Source organism: Bombus fervidus, chromosome 8, assembly GCF_041682495.2.
Source record: "Bombus fervidus isolate BK054 chromosome 8, iyBomFerv1, whole genome shotgun sequence".
Classification (NCBI taxonomy): domain Eukaryota; kingdom Metazoa; phylum Arthropoda; class Insecta; order Hymenoptera; family Apidae; genus Bombus; species Bombus fervidus.
Genome location: NC_091524.1, coordinates 6,528,438 through 6,554,238, shown reverse-complemented (window position 1 = coordinate 6,554,238; position 25,801 = coordinate 6,528,438). Strand labels below are relative to the sequence as shown.

General features: G+C 33.3%; 4 protein-coding genes across 7 annotated transcripts in view; 3 read left to right on the top strand and 1 right to left on the bottom strand.

Annotated features, from left to right (window-relative positions):
• Positions 1 to 1,255: 1,255 nt before the first annotated feature.
• On the bottom strand, positions 1,256 to 5,324 carry Eff (ubiquitin-conjugating enzyme E2 eff). Its single transcript, XM_072009097.1, has 6 exons — positions 5,183 to 5,324; positions 3,233 to 3,296; positions 2,880 to 2,911; positions 2,258 to 2,335; positions 2,074 to 2,179; positions 1,256 to 1,958 (listed from the first exon to the last, which is right to left on the bottom strand). The coding sequence occupies exons 1-6, from the start codon at positions 5,204 to 5,206 to the stop codon at positions 1,819 to 1,821; spliced, it is 444 nt and encodes a 147-aa protein (XP_071865198.1). The 5' UTR covers positions 5,207 to 5,324; the 3' UTR covers positions 1,256 to 1,818.
• Positions 5,325 to 5,610: 286 nt separating this feature from the next.
• LOC139990144 (uncharacterized) lies at positions 5,611 to 6,868 on the top strand. Its single transcript, XM_072009096.1, has one exon. It carries the CDS (start codon positions 6,124 to 6,126, stop codon positions 6,781 to 6,783), a length of 660 nt encoding a protein of 219 aa, XP_071865197.1. The 5' UTR covers positions 5,611 to 6,123; the 3' UTR covers positions 6,784 to 6,868.
• Positions 6,869 to 7,507: 639 nt separating this feature from the next.
• Jvl (javelin-like) overlaps positions 7,508 to 25,801 on the top strand; it is a 123,983-nt gene continuing 105,689 nt past the window's right edge. For 3 of the 4 annotated variants that reach the window (XM_072009088.1, XM_072009089.1, XM_072009091.1), the window contains exon 1: positions 7,509 to 8,107. In XM_072009088.1, the coding sequence (XP_071865189.1) occupies positions 8,063 to 8,107 (45 nt within the window). In that variant the 5' untranslated portion in view covers positions 7,509 to 8,062. Of the gene's footprint in view, positions 8,108 to 25,801 lie in introns of all 4 variants that reach the window. The other variant, XR_011800497.1, reaches the window with a different exon arrangement.
• Positions 9,644 to 23,872, top strand: LOC139990143 (uncharacterized). The gene is made up of 5 exons (XM_072009095.1): positions 9,644 to 10,017; positions 11,104 to 11,256; positions 12,076 to 12,253; positions 12,584 to 12,721; positions 23,582 to 23,872. The coding sequence occupies exons 1-5, from the start codon at positions 9,822 to 9,824 to the stop codon at positions 23,739 to 23,741; spliced, it is 825 nt and encodes a 274-aa protein (XP_071865196.1). The 5' UTR covers positions 9,644 to 9,821; the 3' UTR covers positions 23,742 to 23,872.

Genomic DNA, 25,801 nt, shown 5'->3' with positions numbered 1-25,801 from the left:
TAATTAAATTACAGTAGTTGACGTTCGTATGAGACAAAATCGACATTAACAAGTGATATACCATATTACATACTAATCGATTTGTCTTTTCTAGGCTTCGTACTTGCTCCGTGAGCTTGCCATATTTTAAGCACCGATTACATTCAAGACTTGCTCGTTAACGCACTTTACACTGTTCGCAAGACAAAATCGTTTACTTACTTTCTAATTAAGTGACCATCTTTACGATATTTCGGATTGTATTCGTTTTCTATGATTAAAAGCCGAAACACTGGTAGCACCAACGAAAGGTGCATTGTTCCTAGATTAATTTGAACAAACTAACAATAAACATGTTGAATGACAACACGTCCTTTTCTTCTTGTAAAAATTGCGTTAAATGGATTTTAGAAACAATTTGATATCTCATTGGAATCCTTTGCAGCCACAATATATAGGAAAATATGTAACTATCGAAAACATATCGTGAGTACGTGAGGGAACTAAGATCTATTTAACGGTTATTTTTCTCGTACGGTATAAGAGTTTGTAATATAATAATAGGACGTGAGACAGTGAAAAGAGAGAGAAAGAAAAAGTGAGAGAGGAAAGGTACGTATACTTATATTGTGGATGAAAAGGAAGCTTAAGACAAATACTAAATAATAATAAAAAATTATCGCTTAAAGAAAAATTTACACGCAAAACAATAATAAACGCATTGATTCGAGAGTAAAACATAGCGACGGGCGAATTCTTAATTCGCAAGGTACGACGCATGACTTTACTGATAATTATAATGACGCACTATTATGAAATGAATTCATAGGATTTTACAAATCCATTGTTAAGCTCCAGGGCTCGTTAAAACATTTCTTAATTATTTCGTAATATGTTTTAAGTAAGAATTCAAATAAAACGTATTTCGCTTTCATCATTTATCGATAAATAGTGACAACGATAACTACATTTTTTATACCTAAATAAAGTCAAACGACGTCAATTTCACGTCATAAGAAATAGTGAATGCCTTTGATTGATATCAATATCGCACGGGCCCACGAACGGCAGGTACTTATGTCGCGGTCAGTTAAGTCACCAAAACTTTTATTTTGCATGTGTTGAATTACTTCAAAATGTATAGTCCAATTTATCGATTAACGATATGCATAATTAAATTGCTACACACACACAGGAACCAAACCATAAATTTCGAGTTACTCGTAGAATTTGTTAGATAGGTAAGGAATTTTAATAATTGAACAAAACATACAGGTATAGTTTCAGTAGTATTTATATATAGCCCAGTCTTACAAAAAAGTGACCGTATCGTTCCAAGGGACGGGCAAACATTGCTCACCTGCGTTAAAACTAACAATAGGTGTACTGTCAGTTCAAAGTTTTCATTTCACTGAGAAAGTAGGTATATAATGTTACGATATTATAAGCACAATAATTAAAAATTAAACTATTAAATTCAAATACAAATCCTACTTTCACTCTCCTATATTTTACTTCCATTTTTATTTATGAAAATCAAAGCGGACATGTTTCTTTTTTTCCTGATTTATATATATATATATATAATGTTATGTGACCACCTTTTAAATTGCCTCAATTGCCGTTGTGGCAACGTCTCAATATTCGCAGGCCTCTCGGGACGAAGGAAACTTCAGTTTGATCACGTTTGTCTGAGCATTCTTCGAGCCCGAGTATTGGCTTAAGTTTTAAAGTAGACGAGCCATAGCTAATTTCAATCGGTGCTGATGCATAAGTGGCAATAGGCTGGGGCTGCTTGTTGGTGGCTTTTGGATGTTGAAGTCAACGGAGATTGGCGCATCACATGGCATACTTGCGCGTCCATTCACGTGCCAATTCATTATACTTCTCCCTGTCAGTTTTATATAACCTTGCTATCTCTGGTACCAGCGGGTCATCTGGATTTGGATCGCAGAGCAAGGAGCATATTGATAGTAAGACTAAAAAAGCAATAAAGAATTTTCTCTCTTAAAGACTATCTTAAAACTTTAGGTTTCATAAAAATTTTATTTCATTAGTTTTATGTTCACATTGTGTTCAAAAGTTTGTACACACCCTTTGATATGGTAAGTGCTGGGGACCATTGCGATCTTAAAATGTCCAAACAAATACTTCCATTACTGTTGATATTTGGATGATAAATTCTGGTTGTAAAAGCAACCTGCATATATACATAAAGAATTAATATGCCTCTTGTATATTGTTATGGAAGAAGTTATTGAAAAAGTAATTAACATACCTTAGGTGGTTTGAATGGATAATCTGTGGGGAAATGAATTGTAAGGAAAAACACTCCTCCTTGGTATGGACTGTCAGGCTGAAATAACATTAAAAATAACTCCTAATTATGTGATAATATTTAATTGTAAATACTTTGAATATATATAGTGTAGCTTTTATTTATATTCATAATAAAAGATTTTATTTAAATTATATTTAATAAAGTTAAATTATGAATTAGTTTGCAATATTAATATTAATAAAAAGTAGTAAACATAATTATTCTAAATGCAAAAACCAAATAATAAGTATATTATACAACTATCATATCATAATAGGATTATACGACTTAACAGAATTAGAGGTGATTCATAAAATCTTGTTGGAACATCATAGTAAAGATAACATGCATTAGGTTTTATATTTTTAAGCAGAATTGTTAGTCATAAGTAGCATAATATGAGTTTCATTATTTTAGAAGTTACCTTTAAGTATGAGAGTGAAAGCGAAGATACTTGAAAATAATACTCACAAATTATATTTATATGTTCATTAATAATTCTAAGAGAGTATGTATTTTTAAGTTAATAAATATTAATCTAATTAATTCAGAAATAGTATTAAGATCATTATATACTTACTGGTCCCATAATAGTTGCTTGCCAATGGAATACTGAAATCAATTATACGATTAGTTGTAGAAATTACAGTTCACTACAAATCATAATTGATCATCATAAAAATTAAAGAACGATTAATATATAATTATAGCAACATCAAAAAATTATATAGTTTGTAAAAATGAACAAAAGTAATGAAAAAATAACTCCAGTTACCTTTGATAATAATTAATATATATATTTTAGAAAAACAAATGCAACAATGTACTTTCAGATAAAGTATGATAACATTTATACTAGTGATGCAGGCAAATTATGATTTGCCAATTTCTAGTTGAAGCACATGCAGAAACAAATACTATCAAAGAACTTACAATCGTCTCCCACAGGACCAGCGGAGCATTGCGCAGGTGGATCTCTACCAAGGTCCTGAAGTTCCTAAATATACCAACAAATTTTAATAACATAAATAAAGAGTTTCTCCAAGGAATATGCGTATAAAATATAAATGAAGTTATAATTACAAATAATTCGTATTTTATATATAATAATTCATATTTCTAATATATAACTTATTCTACTTATTCTCTGTTTTCATGTTGAAGAATTTTTTATTTTTTAAACTAATTATTTTCGGAAAATAATACATTCTACTAATAACATAATCTTCATACAGTGTATGATGAAATTTTAAGTTCTATGATGTATATATCTATAGATGTATAGATTATATGTGAAACATGTGTAAACAAAGTATTCTAGAACATTCTTACATACATGTATACAGGATGTTTCATTTTTATGCTGCCAAATGGTGTCAGCATGTTCTATGATTAAAAATAAGACAAAAATGTTATATAAACATAGTTATAAATGCTCAATTACAAAGTTATAACAAAGATACCAAAATTATAAATAACTGGTTTCTTGTTTGATTTTGTATGGAACAACATCATAGGTCAATTTAGTATTTACAAGAACAGACAAAACTTTGAACAAGAACTTTAGTAAACATGACCAACCATGAGAATTCAGATCAATCAACAAAGAAAATTCAGTCATTTATAAATTTGGCATCTTTATTATAACTTTGTAATAAGACATGTACAATCCTATGTTTATATAACATCTCTTTTCTTATTTTTAATCATAGAATATAGTGACATTACTTGATGGGATAAAAGTGAAACAGCCTGTATACCTGTACATATTATAAGAATCAAATAAATTAGAAGATTTTATATAATATACAATCCATAAATATACAATATAATTTAATCATTTATATCGTATGCTTTGAAAAACTTTAACTTCTTTATACACAAGATTATCATCCAAAGATACTATAATAGTAGTATTATAATATAAGATAAAATAATGTAAAGTATTAATACAGATATTGAAATATAGCCATAAAGTTATAGTGAAGTTATAACAATTAGGAGGATTAATTCAAATGAATACTATTTAATGATATGATAAAACAAAGTACGACTACAGATTTAAATACCTGAAGAACTTGTTACACAAATACTCGTAATAAGCATATGGTTACAGAATCAAAGCTAAGGAGATAAATGACATATCACTTTGTACTTAATATGATTACTCATTATGATTACAGTATATTATATGATTACTCATAGAACAATGCATCCAGAACTTTCTATTTTTTGTCCTGCCACTGTGAGTAATGGTTCGGTTAAAAAATATTATAATGACTGAAAAGTCAAATTGTTGGTAGGCATTACGAAAAGTATATCAATCTCTAAATGATTCACTTTATCCAACTAATGTGTGCTACAGTCACATGGTGAAAATTATATTGAGCTATGGTACAAATAAGTGATGGATCACTTAGAAAATTTCTAATGCTATTTCTATCCACAAATGGAATATGAATGCTCTAATGAAATTTTCATAATTTCTAAGTTATCTATAGTTTCATGCATATATGTATATATGAGTAAACATATATGTATACATAGATGTATGTAATGCACGGTTTTACGTTACTTCCGGCAATTTATCGGCTAGCCACTTAAAATTTTTTTAGATTTTCACTGTCACCGTAGCTACGTCCACTGGCACAAAGTGGCACTGTGCAACGTGCGTAATGCACTATGTCGACATAAACGGGTACGCAAGTAAATCAAAGCACAACCGAAGAATGCAAAAAAAGGGGAAAAGCCAACATGATTTTCAATGCTGGCTCACATTGCTTCACTGCAAAATCGTTAAGGGCGTTCAACCGCATTCGACACACATCACATCAACACCCGATTGTCTTTATACAATACGAACACCTCTGATCATTCACGTACCTTATTAATTCGTTTTAAAGCCATTTGTTGAACTGTGTGTTGATATTAACCGGCTGAAAATCAGACAGCGATAGCCGCTAGCCGAAGATCTTTGATTAGGGATTGCAAGATGGCTGCCTTCTAAACGTAGCCTTACCACGTTGGTCAAATCAGTATCCGTCAGCTATTTCTGCACCTTCTCCTCCATATTTAACCAAAGTATTTGTGATTGTACTTATGATTATTTTAACAGATAAATTTTATAGTGGAAACATTTTAGTACAAAATAATATTATTATGTTTTCTTTTACACCTTTTATTGTGAAATTAAGCCAGAGACTTCACGGATTTCCTTTTATCGGCAACTAGTGGATTTTTAACATTATACTATCATTTCTCGGTAGATGTCGTGATGAGAGGTACAAATGATTGGCCAATACGCGTGATTAAACGAATTCTGCTTTTAGTATGTATGTATTGTATATATTGTACTATATATGTGCATATATACACTAACTTTGATACTAATTCTAAGTATTTACATCAGTTTAACAATGATCATATAAATTTGAAATACATTCTATCCAGTTATCATATCAGGCCGTTTCCTTTCTTAAGAGGTACAGTAACTAACCTAAAATAATTAAATCTATATTTCGGAACAATTAAACCGAAATACAAAGGAGATAAATGGGGGAAAAACTGTTATTACTATATAAATTATACACTTCGTGTGTTTATCTAAGTATGACATCACCTGTTCCAAGAAAATATTTTTCTCACTACATACATATATATACCTGATTAATAATGATGTATATGGCAAAACAAAACAAACTACGTCCCAATTATAACACTAGGTTAGATAAGATAGATAAAATTAACAAGTCATATCGAAATATCAATACACATCTTAATATTATTGAATGTGAAATACATATATTTCACAATATTCTATTATTATGACTGACAAAAGGAAAATAGCAGGCTGTACATGCGTTCAACAAAAGTTGCACAGGCAACAACGGAGAGATAAATGCAAAAGGAAGAGACAAACATTCGTATATAATCCAGAGGAGGAAATGTGGCATGAACCGTATTTAAGGAACTTACGCAAAGAATTTTCAGATGTGTCTATATTGTGTGATTCGAAGATTGAATTGCCATGGAAGGATATCGCGTTACCAGCAGCCGGCATGAAAATTCGTCAAGAAGTTTCGTTAACTCCTTTGAACGATCGTAATGGACAAACGGATGACATAGATGTTGACAAAGAACCAGTGGAAAAAGAATCTCTGGGAACTATGCTTTTACCATGGAAAGATTTGATTATTACGGAAACCTTACCATCAAAACAAGACAGCCCCGATAGTTGTGATTCTACACTAGAAATTCCATGGAGTGATCTTGTACTCGAGAAGCCAATGGATATACAGCCAGTGCAGGAAGAAGCTTGCGTTACTGACGATGTCGAAATTCCATGGAATGACATTTTAATACCGCGAAATATAGTGATCGAATCACAAAAGAAGAAACATCCATCTTCGAAATATCCACCTCGCTCATTAATAGGCACGAAGGGTATTAAATGCTGCTGTGTCAGTGTTGGATGCAAATTGTAGAATGAATATACAAGTTATAAATAATTTATAAATTTCCGATAAAATACTGAAATATAAACTTTTATTATGTTATACTTTTTAAATACTTTGGTTTTATTTACTTCTAATGTTCCATATTTTCTTTAAAAATACATAAAATTTGTCGAATTTCGGTAGAAATTCTTATATTATGAAAAATTTATCTAGTTTTAAGAAGTACAATGAAATTATTTCATATTATAAATTACGCTATATATTTTATAGGATTCTAAAAATTAATATACATACATATAAATCAAAAACTTGGAGATTAACTTCTAGGAATTATCCCATATTTAGAAATTTATATACGTACAATATACGTATACGTATAAAAAGCATATATCAGATTGCGCAAGTCCTTACAACTACAAGGTCGTTCGGAATCTTTCTCATTTGATTTATTTTTAACTGATCGAAGACGTTTAACACGTGGTTTATATCACCATACGGAAATACATATAATGTATTGATACAGAACAAAAATAATATTTTTATCAAATATGTGTACATTTTCTCTTGCTTTGTTTATACATGTTGATAAATACAAAATAGTATACATATAAAGACCGTTAACAAAGGTAAAAAAATTTGTCGTCATTTACATTACCGACGGAAGTCAAGTTGCGATTCAAATACACAAGTTGCCTGATGACGCTAGTGTAACGAAACGTTGGGTAGCCATGATTATTATTTGCTTGATGTTCGTGATTGGCGGCAGTCGGCTCTTGCCAGTGGACGCGAACGGTGGTTTGTTCGTATTGTAGTTAAGTCGACAGCTGCACATGAAAATGGCGTAGTAAGGTGGTATAATGCCGTAATTCTGATCGCATAAATGTACCGCGAGAAGTTTTGAACAGCGAACAGGGATTTACCACTTGACTTTTCAAGCATCTGTAACGATACCGTCCAGTCCAGAGCATTGTGATGAATTTAATAGCTCCGCTTATTCTAATAGCAGCGTGAAATGTGTATTGTGTGTTGGTGACTTGTACTGTGATTTGACAACGCATGTGATCGAGTTCCTCGTAACGTTTTGAAGTTCGCATGGAAGTGTACAGGCTCGATTAAGCTAACGTGATTAGATCTTCATGAGGAAAACACAAAAATGGCACTTATACTTGAGAGAAATCGTGAATTTTTCCTCGTGACAGCTTGACGACCTCGACTCCAGACGAGTTCAAGATGGCGCCACCGGCATTTTGACACTTGCACAAGATTCGTCAGCTGGATTTTACAACCGTTCCGAGCTTCGATTATTATGAGCAGAGAATTTTACGTTCCTTGTACACCTTACACTTATCAGGTAGGTGAATTATCGCTTGTCATTTTTCGTGATAATCGCACGGTGACACAATGTGTCCGGTAACCACTGCTTCCTGCATCGCCATGTCCTCCCAATCGAGTATGTATGTACTCCAAATTGTTAATTTCTTTCGATAACCTGAAGCATTTTGTTTTTCATTTTTTCTAAATAATATTCTGTACTGAAAAATTTATCTACCGTAGTTGTTTTGGAAATGAATGCGTTTGATACAATTCGACCGAAATTATACTCTGTTGCTGATATAGATAACAGTGATAGTTATTTCTTGGTAATGTCGTATAGGCTCGTTTGATACAAACTGTCATAATCACGTGAAATTTAGGCGAAACAGTGCATAATAAGATATCACTCGTGTATAATATACGTAACTCGATGTACCACGACTTTTTTTTTTTTGGTTAGTTTCGTTTGAAAGTACATACATCAAATAGTGTCTTGTAACGTAGCAATTCACCGATTGCTATTTAAATGTTGAAGTTGTAATCAGAGCGAAGGAAAACATCGAAGGTGATGTCAACGAAAAAGTGACGGTCGATAAAAACCGACGGGTAATGTCAAATCGCACGATGTGAAAATTGACAAGTAACAAGGTCTACGCCTAGTTTTCGTGTACCTCTTCGTGGATTTTTTGACTTTCACTATGAGTGATGGGCCTTCATCGGAAAACGTGGCGGAAAATAACGCCTCCATGGCGAACAACGGGGGGGAATTACATTCGCAGGGTTCCATTGACAAACGTATTAAAGATATGAGTCTGTCTGTCGTGAGTAACATAACCAAGAAGGTGAGTGAGACCTTAAACTTGGATGCTTGACACTCAGAAAATTCTATGTTTACTTTTAATAAATTTCATATTCTTATAAATGAATAATTCTCCTTTTTGCGAATGTAATTTCATCTTGTTTGCATTAGTCGTAATCTTTTATGAATTTATTATAATATCGTTTGTAGTTCGGTTACTTAAGTACAAAGCTATTATTTATCTTTAAGAATGTTCCCAGTTTATATATGTTTTACTTTTGTATTATTTTATTTTATTATAAATGTACGATATCTTTAAATTATTTTATTAATTATACATATGGGTATGTGATTTTCTTAATTTGCTGCTTTATATTTGTTATACTGCATTGTGAGTATTTTTAAAAAGAAATTCAATGTAATCGGCCTGTAATAATTTATTTACAAATTTAAATGCCGTTTAGATTAACTAGCAAAGAAAGTGTTATTTATTGAAGTTATTAGTCTTATTTATTTTTATCATTAAATAATTCAATATCTAACGTCGCATCGAAAAATGTATTTAATAATTTTATTTCAATATTAACGTTATTACTTGGTTAAGTTTATGAAATCTCTATAAAATAATTTGTGTATTTATTAATATTTAACTAAAAATACATAAAGTACCATTTTATTTGAGAATCGAAAAAGGAAATATGCAAGATTCTATTAGAGAGTAAAATATCCATATAAGTTATATTAATGTACAAAGCAGCAAATGTAGAAATATCATCCGTATCCAAATGTTAAATCAGTAATCACTAGCATTCGCATAACAAAAAAAATTGCGAACGAACTGTTCTGTAGCATGCACTTGTTAACTTGGTTTAATTTAATTTCTCGTTTCGGCGTGTATAATTTTCGAGTAAACAAAATGTTTTTGAGCATTTATATTTATTTAACAATTTGAATGTCTCACGTGCCGCGACATTTCGTCTTGCTTTTCAACGAAACCTCGTTTAGCGATCATAACGAACAGATCAGAATGAAGCTACCGAATGCCGCTTCCTACCTGAAACGTTTGATGAGATTGAAAAATGGAGGAAAACTCGAATCTGAGAGGGAAATGATCGATGGCGCTTCTGAAGTATCTGAAATCACGGAAAGTATGTTAACTCACGTGATGCTAGAAGTCTCGAGTGGTAAATTATTATTATATTTGGTCGTTAACCTAAGCGTATTCCATAAAAGAATTTATCTTCCATGGACGGCAAAGCTTTCGTTTCTCTTCTTCGTAAAGCATTTAATCCTTAGTTTAAATTAACAATCAAATAGAAAATTTCATTATCGTTCAATTATGATAAGTTAAATGTTGTCTTCTTGCAGGTGGCCTGTTTTTATATCTCTTAAAATATAAAACTTATATTTTCTTTTCTAGACTTTAATATCCTTTGCATAGAACCTAAGTTTACATAAATAGGTAGAAAGTTTTAGTTAAATTCTTTCTTCCTATGCGTGTGAAGACAACGAAGATCTTGTGGGAAATGTCCTCAACTAGTTTTTTTATTTTTATTTTTACATCATTTAAACGCCATATTAAAATTGCATAGGATCTTATCTTTGATATCTATCTTCAGGTAAATTGAAACATTTTCGGATTATCATTAGAATATCATTATATCAACATCAAATCATTAGATATGTCGGGAACTTTTCCCATAAGAAATATTTTATTCGTCATATAAATAGATACTCTCTTACAATATTAAAAATACATTAAAGACGATTGTGTCAGAATTTTTACAATTTTTACCATAAAATAATTCATTCGGAATAATTCATTTAAATAATTAAATAACAATAATTTAAATAATTAAATAATTAATTTATAGGGGACACCCAGCGTACATTTTTAATAAACACGATTTAACAATATCAAAATACCATGTCTATAGTAACAAACTAATACTATTGAAATTAATCACTAAATAGTGTGCGTTAATAAAGCAACGACTATTATTCAATTTCTCTTTCTCCACATCCCATAGTCATTCAATTTATTAATGATAATTGTGTGTTCCACATGTAAGCGTGTACTTTCACGATCTTTGCTACCCAGTGTCATTTCAAAATTGAAAATTTCTGTCTGGCAATTCATTTATTTGAAAATCTATCGATATAAAATCAAATATTGATAGTTGTCGTGTTTATATCTGCCTGTATAAAATTGTTGACGAGCTGCAATTTGTTAGTGTCGATCAATGAACAGGATATACCGGCAGACAGGGATTCGGTCGACTGGCCGGAAAGTCATGTGGTCGAAAAAAGGTGGTACGAAACTCCCAGTGACCCTTCGAATCCTGAAGGACCTTCCACCTCCACCGTGCACACGGACGACAATACAAGTATTTTCAATCGTTGATTACGATGGTAGAGTAGGGTTGACCCTCTCATGCGGGTTTATTGATTCTCCTATAGAGATTTTTGTGTTTAATGATTCATACATTAGCTCCCTTATGGCTTCTATTCCTTTATTTATTCTTTTGTTATTCTGCTTTTATTAGGTTTCTATGGAAATATATTGTAGATGTTTTCTATATTCGAGAAGGAAGCAACCATAATGAATTTATTGAAAGATCGTCGATGTATTGATTTATTTTCAATGAAACGTTCTCGGAAGAATTCATCGTCAAATTACATTGTTCGATATTTATTCTGTATATCGTATAACACGTAGATATTGTAGAATTTATTGGATAAATTTCAGTTGAATTCATAAGATTACAAAATATACTGAATGAACTGTTCCACAAATGCGTCTATATAAAATATATAAAATTATAACACACATTTTTACATACATTGCACGTAAATACAATTTCAATTGCGTTTCGCGTTTATTTAACAAATTGTTATCATTCTTCATTTTTTAAGTAAAACAAAAATTGACACGGCATACATAAACAATAAATAAATTAATCCATACATATATGTTTTTTTTTCAATATTTCTTTTCAATATTCGTTTGTCTCATAATATTTTTACGTTTCGAGATTAGGGATCATCATTTCCACTTAAATGAATTTCTACCGGTAAGAACGTTTCTCCCATGTTTCCTTCTTTTCTCATTCTCTTTCCATCACGGCTTATACGACTTGTAAATCGAGTACGATATAAAGTTCATCGATTCGTGCGTCATGAAATTTAGTCGGGCTTCCTTGCAGGCGAATACCCGGCGATCGCTACAGTAGCACAAACTCAACCTGTGCAAACGATTTCAAATTCTGTGACCACCACCGAAGCGATGACTACAAATGGAGTTTTTGTGAGTGTACTGAACCGCGACGCTGCCGCGGCGAGGAACATTTTGCAGTTTAGGGAAGCCTTGTCTTCGCAGATCGGGTAAATTCGATAATCATTAACCAACGATTTTAATATCCTGTATGTTTTTCACAAAACCATTCGAAAAAGAATAGTGTTTCTATCAACAATAATTAATTAGAGAAATGTTCCCCGTGAAGACTGAGAAAAATTCTGCCCTGAAATGTTCAATTCTCGAACAGTTCAATTTGGCTAAAAGGGGTTTTGAACAGTGTACTTGTATTTTGTTTTTTATTTCAAAGAAAAGTAGTTCAGGTTTTCGAATATTCTCCGAATTGCCATAAAGTTTGAGATGCCGCTGAACCGTGTAAACATCGCGTTCAGAAGGACTACAATATTTGTATTCTTTAGATCGCAAGCGGAAAGGCTTAGAGATCAAGAGACTCGAAGCGTTCCGTTGGTCTATATTCAGAGTGAAGATCGTCACGAGCTTTATCTGCAGAGCACCGTAAACGGTGAAAGTGGATTTAGTGGATCGAATACGATCGGGTAAGCGTTTTGTGAACTCGAAAATTACAGTGTGATTTAAACGATAGTCCGAGTTCGATCGATTATTTAATCCGCGTCGTGAGGTTCCGAACGCGAGCTTCCTTCGTTTCTTGAACCTATGCCATTAGCATTTCTGACCTCGACATAAAATAATACCAACGTTTAATCGTTTCTCATTATAAACAGATATTATAATCTACAAACAATAAAGACACAAATCGTGTAATTAAATTGGCCGGAAACATGTTATCTTATCAGTGTCTTAATTGCTTTAGCCAGGAATTGTAATAAGAATCATTTGTTTTCTACGTTACATGTTACAATTGCAGACATTTTTATCCAGAATGTTAATTTCTACAATATCATTTCACTTTGTTGCTAGAAATTTGCAAGATGTTAGATTTGCATCGTCCTTTTATAGATCTCACATTTGTATCTGTACTGTTGAATAATGGTTTATTGTATATAAGCTATTAAGTGTTTAAGACGATAATAATTACAAAGACAAAGCTATTTTGGAGGAAATTAGTAGGATTAGAAATTGTTAATTTTATCTACTTTTCTCTTAAAACTTCTAAGAAATTTCATTTTCCTTTGGAATATAATTACAGGTAGATTTTGTCGAAGTTAACGTTCCAACATCTCGGTACACTGAAACTGCACGCGAAACGCATTAATTAGTTGCGGGTGCTGTTTCGAGGTTGTGTTGTAACTCGGTGACTCGTGTCGCGTTGCTTAACGTCGAATGGCCTCACGAATTTCCGATGCGCTCGAGACTACTTACTTGATAGCGTGAGAGCGCGTTATAATCGAACGTGGTGTGTTAAAATTACGTGAATTATTTAGGTGTTAACTTCGCTATATTTACTATATATATGTGCGCATGTGTGCGCGTGTAGCATTATTTATTGACTATAGATATATATGTCGATGCAACAAATTCCATGTGTTTGAATGTTGGTGTATAATATATGCAGGTAATATATAGCTAAGAAGCATAATGGTGTAGGTCAGTTTACTGCCTAGTTTCCATAAAATAGCGTTCTGCGTTTATTATCACAAAACGTTGATTATATTTCTTCAAGTCATAAAGATGTATAGTGGCAGAGAATAATTTAATTGATCATAAAACCAACGATAAATTTTGAAGTTAAAATACGTAACTGTATTCAGGTTCTCAAATTCTTGACTTGCGCTATTATGATTTTCAATCTACCATGAGTTCTGTATAGCGACTGGTTCGATACTGAGGCAGTAAGCGATGAATAGGGTGACTCCGAAATTGTGGTGCACACGTGCAACACGTGAAAACGTGAAAAATTTTTCACATAAATTTATTTTTATTTCATCTCACATAAACATACAATAACATTTCAAGCCTCGAATAACTTTATCTAACTATCATTAATTATCGCTGATCATCAACAGCACATCTGGTTTGCGAAACGCGCGCGTCCCTTTAAAATTGATCCGAGCTCGTTACTCGATCTAATATTTGCGGTGAAACACGTTGCACGCGCAATATTTTCTTGTTTTGCTTTGGTTTTCGCGTGCGCATGTTTCGTAGCGCACTCGCAAGCCGCAGGGCACGCCGAAGCGCAAGGATATCGAGTGTATGACTGCGCGGAGTGGCATGACTATCGAGTGGAAGATTGTGGCGCATCGTGCGGCTCTCCTCGGTAAACCTATTCGCGTGCTAACCGCGCTAAAAAATTGGTAACGGTATCGTTATTGTGGTCGGTTTGCATTCGTTGAACGTTGCCGATACTCTCGGTAGAACGCCGCATCGTCGGAAACAGTTTCAACCGGTAGATCGTCTTTACTCTTATTAACCGAGCCGAACGACACAGACGAGTGAACTTTAAGAGGCGATTGGTCTGTGACGCGAATTTTTTTCGTTCGAAATTGGTTAGCGGTATATTTGGGATTAGAAAATAAAAGTTCGTAGAAAAAAAATTGTGCAAATGAAAGTTGATGTGTAGTGAAAATTATTTCCTTAATTTTTCACTGAGTTTTGAACACTGGAACAGCCAGTCGCTAACGTGTACCTATAGTGGCTCACGAAAATATTCGAACATCTATAGAAGGTTTTTGCGAATATATTGCGTGTTTTATACGAAACATTTTGAAATTCGATTAGCGCTGTAACGAGGCTCGATAATCATGATTGTATCGGTACAGTTGGAGAAAAATCTAAGAGTGTACATAGAAACTACGAGATATTTAGTGCAAGTATCGTATAGATCACAAAAATGCTGTTTAAACACCACTGTATTAATAGGCCGTAATACTCAGTAGAACCATTTTTAATATTTAATATATTCTTATGATATCTGTTCTTGCTGTATCCTAATCTTTTATCGAACATATGTTCACAGTAAATATTCTGTAATTTCTATATTCATTTTCCGATTGATTTCAAGTGTTGCCAATATTTTCGTTACAGCACTACCGAAATTTCAAGATGTTTTATATAACACACAATAGGAACACAATATTCTACAAACTTCTGCATGCATTTTCAGTAATAAATAAAGACTGCCACTTTGTGCTTGATTCTGGTCGTTTATTTTTATTGTTTCATTGTATTTTAACGACGTTGATATACGTGATTCATTCCTCCTTTTAAGTAATAATTCAGGCTAGAAATAATTTATATTTATATGCATTGAATCAACAAAAGAATAAGCTTATATTTTCTGTTCTTAAAAGACCCATTATCCTACATTTCCTGGTATTTTCTCGATTTTCTTCAAATAACAGTGCACGGTTCCGTAAACCAGATTAACCCTATTCGAGGTGCAATTCATTGTTAGTTCCAGTTATGCTTTCGTAGGTCCGATTAACATAATGTCATCAAATTCTGCGAACCACTCGGATCATTCTAACGGTGGCACACTTGCTATTCTCTTAAATTTTTAAGTCTGTCGTTCTAAATAAAAAAAAAAAAAAAAAAGGGGAAAAAAGGAACAGTTTACAATGTATATGCTATTTACTCTGCTTTCGATCTCTACATTTCTTATCTAATCTTCACATAATTTAAAAGTAGAGCAGTTAAACGTGTAGTCTTTTGCACAAGTTTTAGCGCGTATTACAGTAAGAATATATATTTTGTCAATAACTGAAAACTAATATAATTTGTACGAATTTCTCTAGCCGAGCCACTATCGGATCGGTTTAAACGAGAAAGATAATAAGGGATCAGGTGTAAAACGTATAATTAATTTTTTTTTGTAAAAGTTATTTCTAATTTTGAATATAGAGAAAAAATACATAGATCAAACCGTATTGTGGTAGAACGTCAATTATAATATATAGAAAGAACTGTGTTAGAGGATCAGTCGTTTATTCAAGAGATTTAGCATACTACGTATCAAGTATTAATTATAAATACTGGTTAAGTACTAATTGTAGATGTTACATGTCCATTTCGCGTTTAATTAAAACTGTACATTTCTAGTTATTTTGATGAATCTGTACAATCTATAAGGGACAAATTGTCCAGACGTTTCTAGTTGAGGATAGAATAAAAGTAGGAGAAGTCAAAAGCACGTCTGGAGTATGAAAGGCAATGGAAAGGAAATCTAAGATCCTTGCACGAAGTGAAATGATTTGTCGAGGTGATTTCACGAAGGAAACATTGCATCTATTCTACCATCGTTACGCCGCGGCATGGAGCCGAGCCAATCGATTTTCATGTAGCGTACCATTTCTCCTTTGGTTTCCTGATTTACAATTTGACTGATCGAATCAACCGTGTAACGCGTAATGAAAATATGAAATTACAATTAATCTGCTTCCGAATGCAATAAGGAAGGAGTTACAGGATCATTAGAAACTTGACATCCTGGATAGAGCATCGTTCGTTTCATACATTCGCTATTATTCTGCATTGCAACAAAATCTCAACTACGTATCATGTTTTATTTTTTCTATTTCTCCACTGCAAGACTGCTTCTTATATCGCAACATCTGTATGAGATTCATATTTTTACAACCAACCACGTCAATTATATATATATATATTTGTCTATCTTGCAATTTAAAATTAAATAAATTAAACTAAAATTAAATTACTATCAAAGTATCGAATAATAAATATCGCGGATAAGTTTTCAAATACATTCATGAGCATTTTCACACGTACGTTTATGCACTTGAAGTAACGAAGTACAATATAAAATGAAAGATACAAAACTTTTTCCTGTACTTAATGACAATCTATTTAATAAGGAACATTGTCTGTTGGTATTGTACGAATCGATACCCGTTTCTGTTTCCATACGATGCATCTTTTATTCGAATCGTACAGATCATTGGGCCGAATTCTTTCTTTTCACCGGTCGAAGGAGCAATTAACGGAGAGAATGATTCACGATGTATGCACGTGAACTCGTTTCCTCGTGTTTTCGATTTTGCAACGCGCGAACCGATCGACAGTATGGACGAATTCAGTTTCTATCGAAACGCATTGGTTTTATTATATTCAGACAGTGAAGTGTAACTGAACGAGTTTTGCTAGTAACGCGAGGTGCCAGACTTTCACGAGTACGCGTTTTGCTCACTGGATCGTACGGAGATCCTATTTGATTACAGGCTGCGTTCGACCAAGCCGTGGTTACGTCTGATCGTGACTCATTCGTTTCGTACGCTTGTGTACACCAAGTACATTTGTATCTATCGGTCACCTCATTTGAGAAAGTCGTCTGGGGTAATGCATATTGAAATATTAATTTCATCTGTTATTTATAGAGTTCTTTGTCTCTGGCCACGGGGAAGAACGTGTATTGTGTGTTTCGTGAAACATTGTATGAGCACGAATGAGGGGAAAGAAAGAATATCAGCTTTGTTTTATTTTGTGTTATTTAGGATTTTACGATTTAATTTGTTAACACGTCGAGTACGCCAAGCTTATCGAAAACGAGACTGAATAAATCGGAGAAAATCAAATATGTAGTAGGAGCAGCTGTCGAAATCCTATGACGTGTAATTGCTTTTATGTACACTTGTTAAGATAAAGTAATCAGACAGATAATGTAGTGAGGCTAAACCATCTATTAAAACTAGGTCTATGCTAGAGTTCCTAGTCGCGTAAATCTGTAATTTTCGTGTTATCGTTGCTAAGAGGATTATTGATAATACCATAGTACAAAGTATTATACAAAACTGGTTATACAACGGGTGAATGATATTTCTCTCTCGAAGAAAGTCAAGAACTCAGTACAAATTGTATATTTTGCAAATAAATCATTCGAACTCCCCAAACTGTTCCACAGCAAATCTACGAACATTCTGATATAAAATAACATAATATTATGATATACCATAATTCTTACAAAATATTACGCGTTATTCATTTCGGTCATCCTTGCAGTCTTAGTGTCAAATAATCCCAAATAACAAAGTATCAAAGCTATCACGCTTCGCCAGTGATAGACGTATCTGTATATGAAAAATGCCGTATAAGGTCAACAAATGACAAAACGCTGACATTCTCCGGGCACCAGTCTCCCGATAAAGAACCTCACTTTCTCCGTGTAGGTACTGATTATGCAAGCAGAAATTCGAGCAACGGAGAAATTTCTCTCGTTTAAAACTGCGTGCTTGCGGTTACATGAGCCGAGTTCGCTTCTCCTTCCGACCACCTACTTCTCGTTACAGATTCTTCGACTCTAATGAAGGGGTAGATCGTGCTTTGCCGTTGGAATAACTTTGGCGATTTGTCAGGGTGGCAGGTGCATCCTGGCACGGAATATGGATTCGTTGGTCGGTCGATTGTGTGGTACGGTTATAGAGAACCAGGGTAGCTATATAATCGTGTACGGGCGACTGTGGCGTGCCGATAAGCTTTGCAAAATTTTCGATTACGGAAGAACGAACGGCTAACCGCTGTCTCGTGATCCTGGCTCGCGTATTCTAGTTAAGAATTTCGCCGACTGCAACCAATGCGGAACTCGCGACCAGGGGTTCTGCGCCGAATCGTGATGGCAAGTATCTGGATGGAACTGTGTGGTTATAGCGAGATGATGAATTGGCAAGATACGCTGATGGTCTAGGAAGTCATTAAGCAGGAGGTTAACGCGTTCATTGGCGATCTGGTTTTCATTAATGTCTGTGTTATTAGGTTGTAACACGTGAAAATGTAACCGATGTTGGAAGCAGTTGATCGATGATTACCAGATTTTAGATGATTTAGAAAAGAGTGTTATTTCAATGTTCTGTTCTGTACTATGTGGCTGCTTTCAAAATCTTCGTGGCGGTTCGTTGTAGTTGTTTAATGTTGGTTTAGGCGAGAGGAAGATTTGAGTGACTTTAATGAAATTTAGAATAATTATTCTGTGTGAATTTAAACTGTATCACGATGCGTGTGTGCAGTGAAAATATGTCGAGAAATACTTTGGTTTCTGGAAAAGGTTCTATTCGTGAAAGAATCATTTAATGAGTTTTTCAAAAATTTAAATAGATTTGTAAAACAAAAAGTAGGATATTTGAAAAAGTTTTTATTGTTTCTTTTTATATCTCAAGAAAACAATAGCAGCAGCATCAGATTGTCAGGAAATGGAGAACATATATCAAGAAAATAAGCTTAATCGATTAATAGTTATGTTTTTATACTTGTGTGTGTCAACGTTATAAATCGCAGAAAATTAGCTCAATTACAACATGCAGTTCTATTAAATTCACCATATTTATAGCATCGACTCAGATTCAAGACGTATACAGTGAACGTGTTACAAGACAGTGTTACTATCGACGAAGTTGAAGTTTATTAACGTGAAATCTTTGTCATTTGCTATTATAGAATTAATTATTGGCCATAAACCCTTGAGGCGATGAATCCGACTTTTTAAGATGAGATCGCTAAAGATTAATAGATGTAGTTAGACGAGTTCCGAATTGGTACACGAAATTAACATTCTCGAGTTGCGTGATTCGTTGTTTCGCTACTGGAATTTTCTCGTCACATTATGTATACACACGTACGGTGTGTCTTACAAACTTTAATCGCGTGTTTCGTAGTACGCCATGAAGCGTACACGTGTGTTTGATTTATGATCAATCGTTAACTGAGAATAAAGGAGCATTTTATTTCTAATTATGTCAAGTTTACGTAAGCTTCGAGAAATGGCTAATTATTAGCGCATCGATATTTGCATTTACTGCAAAAAATTTTAGTCTAAATTTATAGCCTGTATGTATAGCTTAAAATTTTTGCTTATTATAGAATTATAATTATATTTATGATTCGGTATAAATTAGCGTATTGTACTGCATAGAAGGATTTATTATTCAATTTATCGGGATAATAAAAAAATTTATTCTTCATTAAGTGGACATTCTTTAGTCGATTAAGGGAGTGACGCTGTAATTTAATGCTACTATAATTTATACGTTGCAAATTGATAGGGGCTATATGTTACCACGATGAGTTATGTTCATTTTTTTTTTTTAGAAATCAACGTATATTATGTTAGCGTTGTCTATGGGAGACACTGCTGTGTAATTTTATATTTCGTATGTACATGTAATAGATGTGAGGATCGTACGCTAATAACGAAGTGTAGCGTGCAATTCTTTTATTCATTCATTGATTAAATACATCTCATATTTTATATGAGGACGCGTATAAATATATGTTAATATATTTTCCAATCTCGGGAGAGGTCATCAGCAAAACGGTTGATTCACCCTTTCATCATTTATTTAGGATTTTTTTTAAATCTGTTTCATGATAAACGAGTAATTCGTACAAATATTTCGACATTTAGAAATGTCTAAGAACGGCTCTTACAAATAGAATGAAACTTATTCTCAATCCTATGATTAGTTTCCGAGACGAAAGTAACATTCTACCTTAGAATTCTAAATATGTAGCCATACGATCAGCGTGGAAACGAGGAGGTTAATCTCATGCATTCTCGGAAGTTCTAAGTACGATTAGCCAGAAATTCCAGCATTCTTTTACAGCGGAGATTTTTGAAATTCAAAAGTTCCATTTCGAAAAGAGAAAAATTCTAAATGTCTATGAATTTTTATTTATACGGTAACTTTCTTGGTTTCTTCCATTTCGTATCGGTGAAAATAAAATTAAATGAGAATTCGCATACGACACAGCGGCATCAGTGGAATACGAAGGTTTAACAATTTATGCCTTCGATACCAGTTAAATACATAATTCGTTATTCCAATATATTACCTTGTTTTTTAATCATTACATTAATATATCACGTATATATTTTAATTATATCAATAGAACGTTGCTAAGTAAGCAAGTACATACGTACGTGGTCATTGAAAAGTTCGATTTTAGGTTACTAAGAACGGAAATTTCCTTTAATTAATTTACATCGTTGAATTCTATCAAATTCACATCGTATTTACGAAAAAGGAATATCCAGAATTCGTTCGATATTTTTTCGTTACTATTTTCCTGCTCATCTAAATTCCATAATTCTATGAAATCGTAGAAATTCTACGTAATTTTACACAGTGAGTCGCGAGTTGATTCCAGATGTGTCGCGTTAAATGTTAAAATACGAGGGTAGTTTACACGTTCGTCAGGAATTCGATTCTCATCGGATCACATGAGAATTACCATGTTACTTCTCTCTTATATCGAAGTATATCGAACTATATCAATTTATCTACTTAATCAATTTCTTAATTCAGCTTCTTAATCAACTCTCGAGAGCAATTACACTTCGTACGCTCTTTCAGCGAGTTTCAAAAAATGATTCTTCTCGAAAATATGGCTCTCGATTCATAAAACTTTGAGAATGCGGTCTACCTCTTTGATACATAATTCTACGAATCGTATAAGGTGTGAACGTTATTCTTAGTCACGTTCACGTTCACTTTTTTGACACGTCTTTTTTTCGGGCTTATTAAACAGCTTCTATTCCGATTTTCTTAATATGTACTTGCTATAAGGTGGTGTAGGTGAGCACACGATACGTCGATGATTAGGTGGGTGGGCGTGCGTGCATGCGCATCGAGGGATTTTTTAGTGAGAACCCACGTTGTTCGTTCGTTTCGTAGTTCGTAGGCGTTCATCCGACTCTGTTTTCCGTGGTGTGCGAAGATGTTCGTATGTGACGCGCGTCACGCACGGTTTTACTTATCGCTTTGGAAAGTAAAAGTGCTCGTCCTACGGGTCTTCCACGTATCCACACGCAACGCACCGCGTCGTAAAGTCCAGACAAAACCACGACGAACGTCTTTCCTTCCGGCCAGTCTGTTCAATCGTCGTCCACGAACGCTAATCTCGCTTATGGAAATGCCCACGCTATCGTATTACGCGATGACGAACGTTTCTCGCTGTGGAATATCGTCGTCGTAATTAATTCGTTGGTAAATCCCACGTTTCAGGCGCTTTGCGTTGGAAGATCCTTTTCTTAGCTTTCTGAGATTTCCTATTTGGTTTATAGATGCTGGCCACAGATGCTGGAGAGTTAAGTAGGATAAAACCAGCGTTTCTGAGTAATTTAACGGAATTACTGATTTAAGAAGCCTATAAGACATGGCGTGTATAGAGGCCGTTAAAGTATAACAGTTTAATGCTTCTTATGAAAATATATTTTTATGAGAAATAGCTTATAATAAAGTTTAGAATAAAATGGGTTTATACGAAGTTTATGATAAGAACGAATAGAAAATGTTTAAATTAGCGTAGCTTCCAAAATCGGCAATTTCAGTGTAAAATGTAATTTTGTATCTTTTTGTCGAGATTCTTTGTGAATAATTTTATTTGACAAAGTTCTATAATACATGAAAACTCAGAAATTTTTAAAGGACGACAGAGCTGCAAGGATGGATAATTTAATTACATTGGAACATGTAATTTTGTTATTTGAAAGTTAAAAGTAGGAATAATAAATATTAAATTATTTGTAATAATTAAATAAATATCGGCTATTGATTTTTCTTTATTTTTGAATTTATCGATTTTTCTATCAAAGCGTAAAACAGTAATGAAATAATGTGAGCGCAAATTTTCTAATATTTATGGCAATATGAGCGACAAATAAACCGTAAAACATGCTTTATTGTTAGATATGCACGTACGATAAAACCGATACAGGAAGAGGTACATAGACACCTATGCGAACCTCCCTATATCCTCCATTGCAGTCATGCGAAATTTATTGTACGATTTATAAGGTTAACTATAAATTTCGCGTATGCGATAGCTTCGGGACATTTCTGCTTTCCGTTCCATTGAAATTCTTGGAGGATATAGCTTCACGTTTCTCCCATTATTCATTAAACGGGACATTTCTCAGCTGAGAAATTCAAATTGGCGAACATTCAAGTTTTCAACGTGTATTCATAATTAATCATTCTATACATTGAACAGTTCATATCGATCTCCTCATAAAATGAAATACGATTATAATATCTGTTTATCTATTGATTCGTAACACAGTGGGAAGTTCATACAAATTTCAAACAACTTGTACACTATGCTATCAAAATTAGAGTTGTAGTTAAATTGCAAAAGCTACAGCAAGAAGCCAAAAGAGTAAACATAGACATCAGTGAAAATTTGTTCAATAAACGAATCGTGCAAAATGGTGGCGTGTAATAAAAGAAATCTGAATTTATATTATAGAATTTCTTAACGAGTTAAATATGTACATCTATATTCTTCTATATTTTTAAATATTTTTATTAAAAGGAATCCCACATCTTTAAAATCTTATTTCTAGAATTATTTATGTATTTAAATCTTGTTCCAATCTTTCCATTTATTTTAATTTATTTTTTGAATTTTTCGAATCTATCGTCTGAATAGAGTTTCTTCTTTTTTTTTTTACACTCGATGAGCAATAGTAATAATAGATTTTTATCGAATCTTAGGAGTGAAATTAGTAGCATGTCCGGAAACGATCATCTGGAAGTACGTAATCAAAGAATAGGACAGGACGTAACGCCGCAGTTTTTCAGCGGCATGTTAAGTGTAGACAGGGTAATACGCAAGCCAATTTGCCGCAACGATGATGAACCAACTATATACTGACATTTGCTGTTGAAACCGTAATTCACAATTTGATAGACTTAATAAAGAAACGATCTTTTTTTTTTTAATATACGTGTTTTTATTATCTAATATATTTATTAAAATTTCTTTCTTTTATTAATGATTTATGTTATGTATATCATATTCCTACAATATCCTGATAACATGCAATGCATTAAAAAAGAATTATAGATTTTTTATATTGCTGGTTGTCGAAATAACATATTTTCTATTATTCCTTATATAATTGCAGGCAATAATTAAGTAAACGAACGTAAATATTTGAACGATTAATTTCCGAATATATAAATGTTCCACGGGATCAGATTATAGTTCTGAATATTGTAGCCTATAGCAAAATATCATCAGAAAGATTAAACGGTTTTAAGGTTCATCTCTATTTCTCTATATGGAACTACCTATACATTTTTTATTTTTAAAGTATGCTGTATCTGATAATAAATTGCATTATTCGATAATATCATTAGCAAGATATATCACATATCAAGAATGGCAGACAAAGTTTTATCCGAATTAAACCAGTAACATTGAACCGGTTGACCGAACCAGTATTTTTGTGTAAAGATGTAATTTTTCTGTTTAGTCTGGATGGTTTTGCGTATTTTCTGCGTGAACCCTTCCTGTTTATTGTTTCTGCTGTTCTTTGCACAAGCTATTTCCGCCGGTGAGACGTAAAATCTTGCGTGTAACTCATATATGATCGCAGACATATATAAATTCTCCACGGTAATTGTGTTGCTTGTAACGAACTTTTTATGAAGTTGAAGATACGTGGTGGCAAATATACTTAGATTTCTCTTAAAGGTAGTAAAGTAACAATTGTGTGCTTTTTTAAATAAATTAAGAAGTCAGAATAATCCCCGATAGTAACTGAATTAATAAATATTAATATAATAATCATAATAGTAAATTTTCTATACGATTTATTTAATGTATTATATTTTTTGCATTTGTCATAAAATGGAAAATAGTCAAACAGCTTCGTAAAAATTAATTTATTGCGCAGCATGTTGCATATTATTGATTTCAGAGAGTAATATATATTTAAAGCAGAGTTATGTATGTTATTGCCTCGATGTTATTTGAATAATGAATGATAGTAGAGTGTCATTACGATATCGGATCATAATTTGTGACACAGGTTTGATCATTAGTTTTTTACCTTTTATGTTACATTCTACAGGAAGTAGCTGTTACACGTTAAGGTAAAGGTATCGGTGAATAATCCTAGAAAATGTACACATATATATGTCGGAGATGAAAGGACACCAGAGCCTTTCTTTCGGAATGTTTGGGAAAGTCCCCAATACTTTAGTCCAAACTTTTTATTATAGAGAAATAGCTGTTTATGAGTTAAGTTAATTATGATTATTCGAGAGTTATGACAGTGGGTGTTACGCCACGAGGCTTTTTAGAGATCGTATTTCCAACCGTCGCTCGCGGCCCTCCAGCGTCGCAGATACATCCTCTTATCTGCCCGACGAAAAATATACATTGTATCGATGAGCGCATACTTGTCACCAAGCAACGAGTTCTGGAACCGACTTTTTCGTTTATAAAATAACGGTCCGAGATCGACGGTTCCAGAACTCGTTGCTTGGTGACAAGTATGCGCTCATCGATACAATGTATATTTTTCGTCGGGCAGATAAGAGGATGTATCTGCGACGCTGGAGGGCCGCGAGCGACGGTTGGAAATACGATCTCTAAAAAGCCTCGTGGCGTAACAGTGGGCTTGGACTCGAAGTGACATGATGGATCACTGAACGTAGTCACGGTCACGGGAGGTACGTGTACCTAACAGAGGTATAAGTAATTAAATAACTCTCCTTGAAAACAGGGATTGATCTGAGGAATACGGAGAGGAGTATATAAGGGCAGTTCCACTTGGACTGAGAGGCAATTCGATAAGTTCGACTAGTACAGGGAACACGTGCGTTTAGTTCAAAATCACATTTGTCATCCCGTTGACCGTGTATTCGTTATCGAACCTAAATTCATCGTCATCGACATCTCGATCACTCGATCATAGATATCAC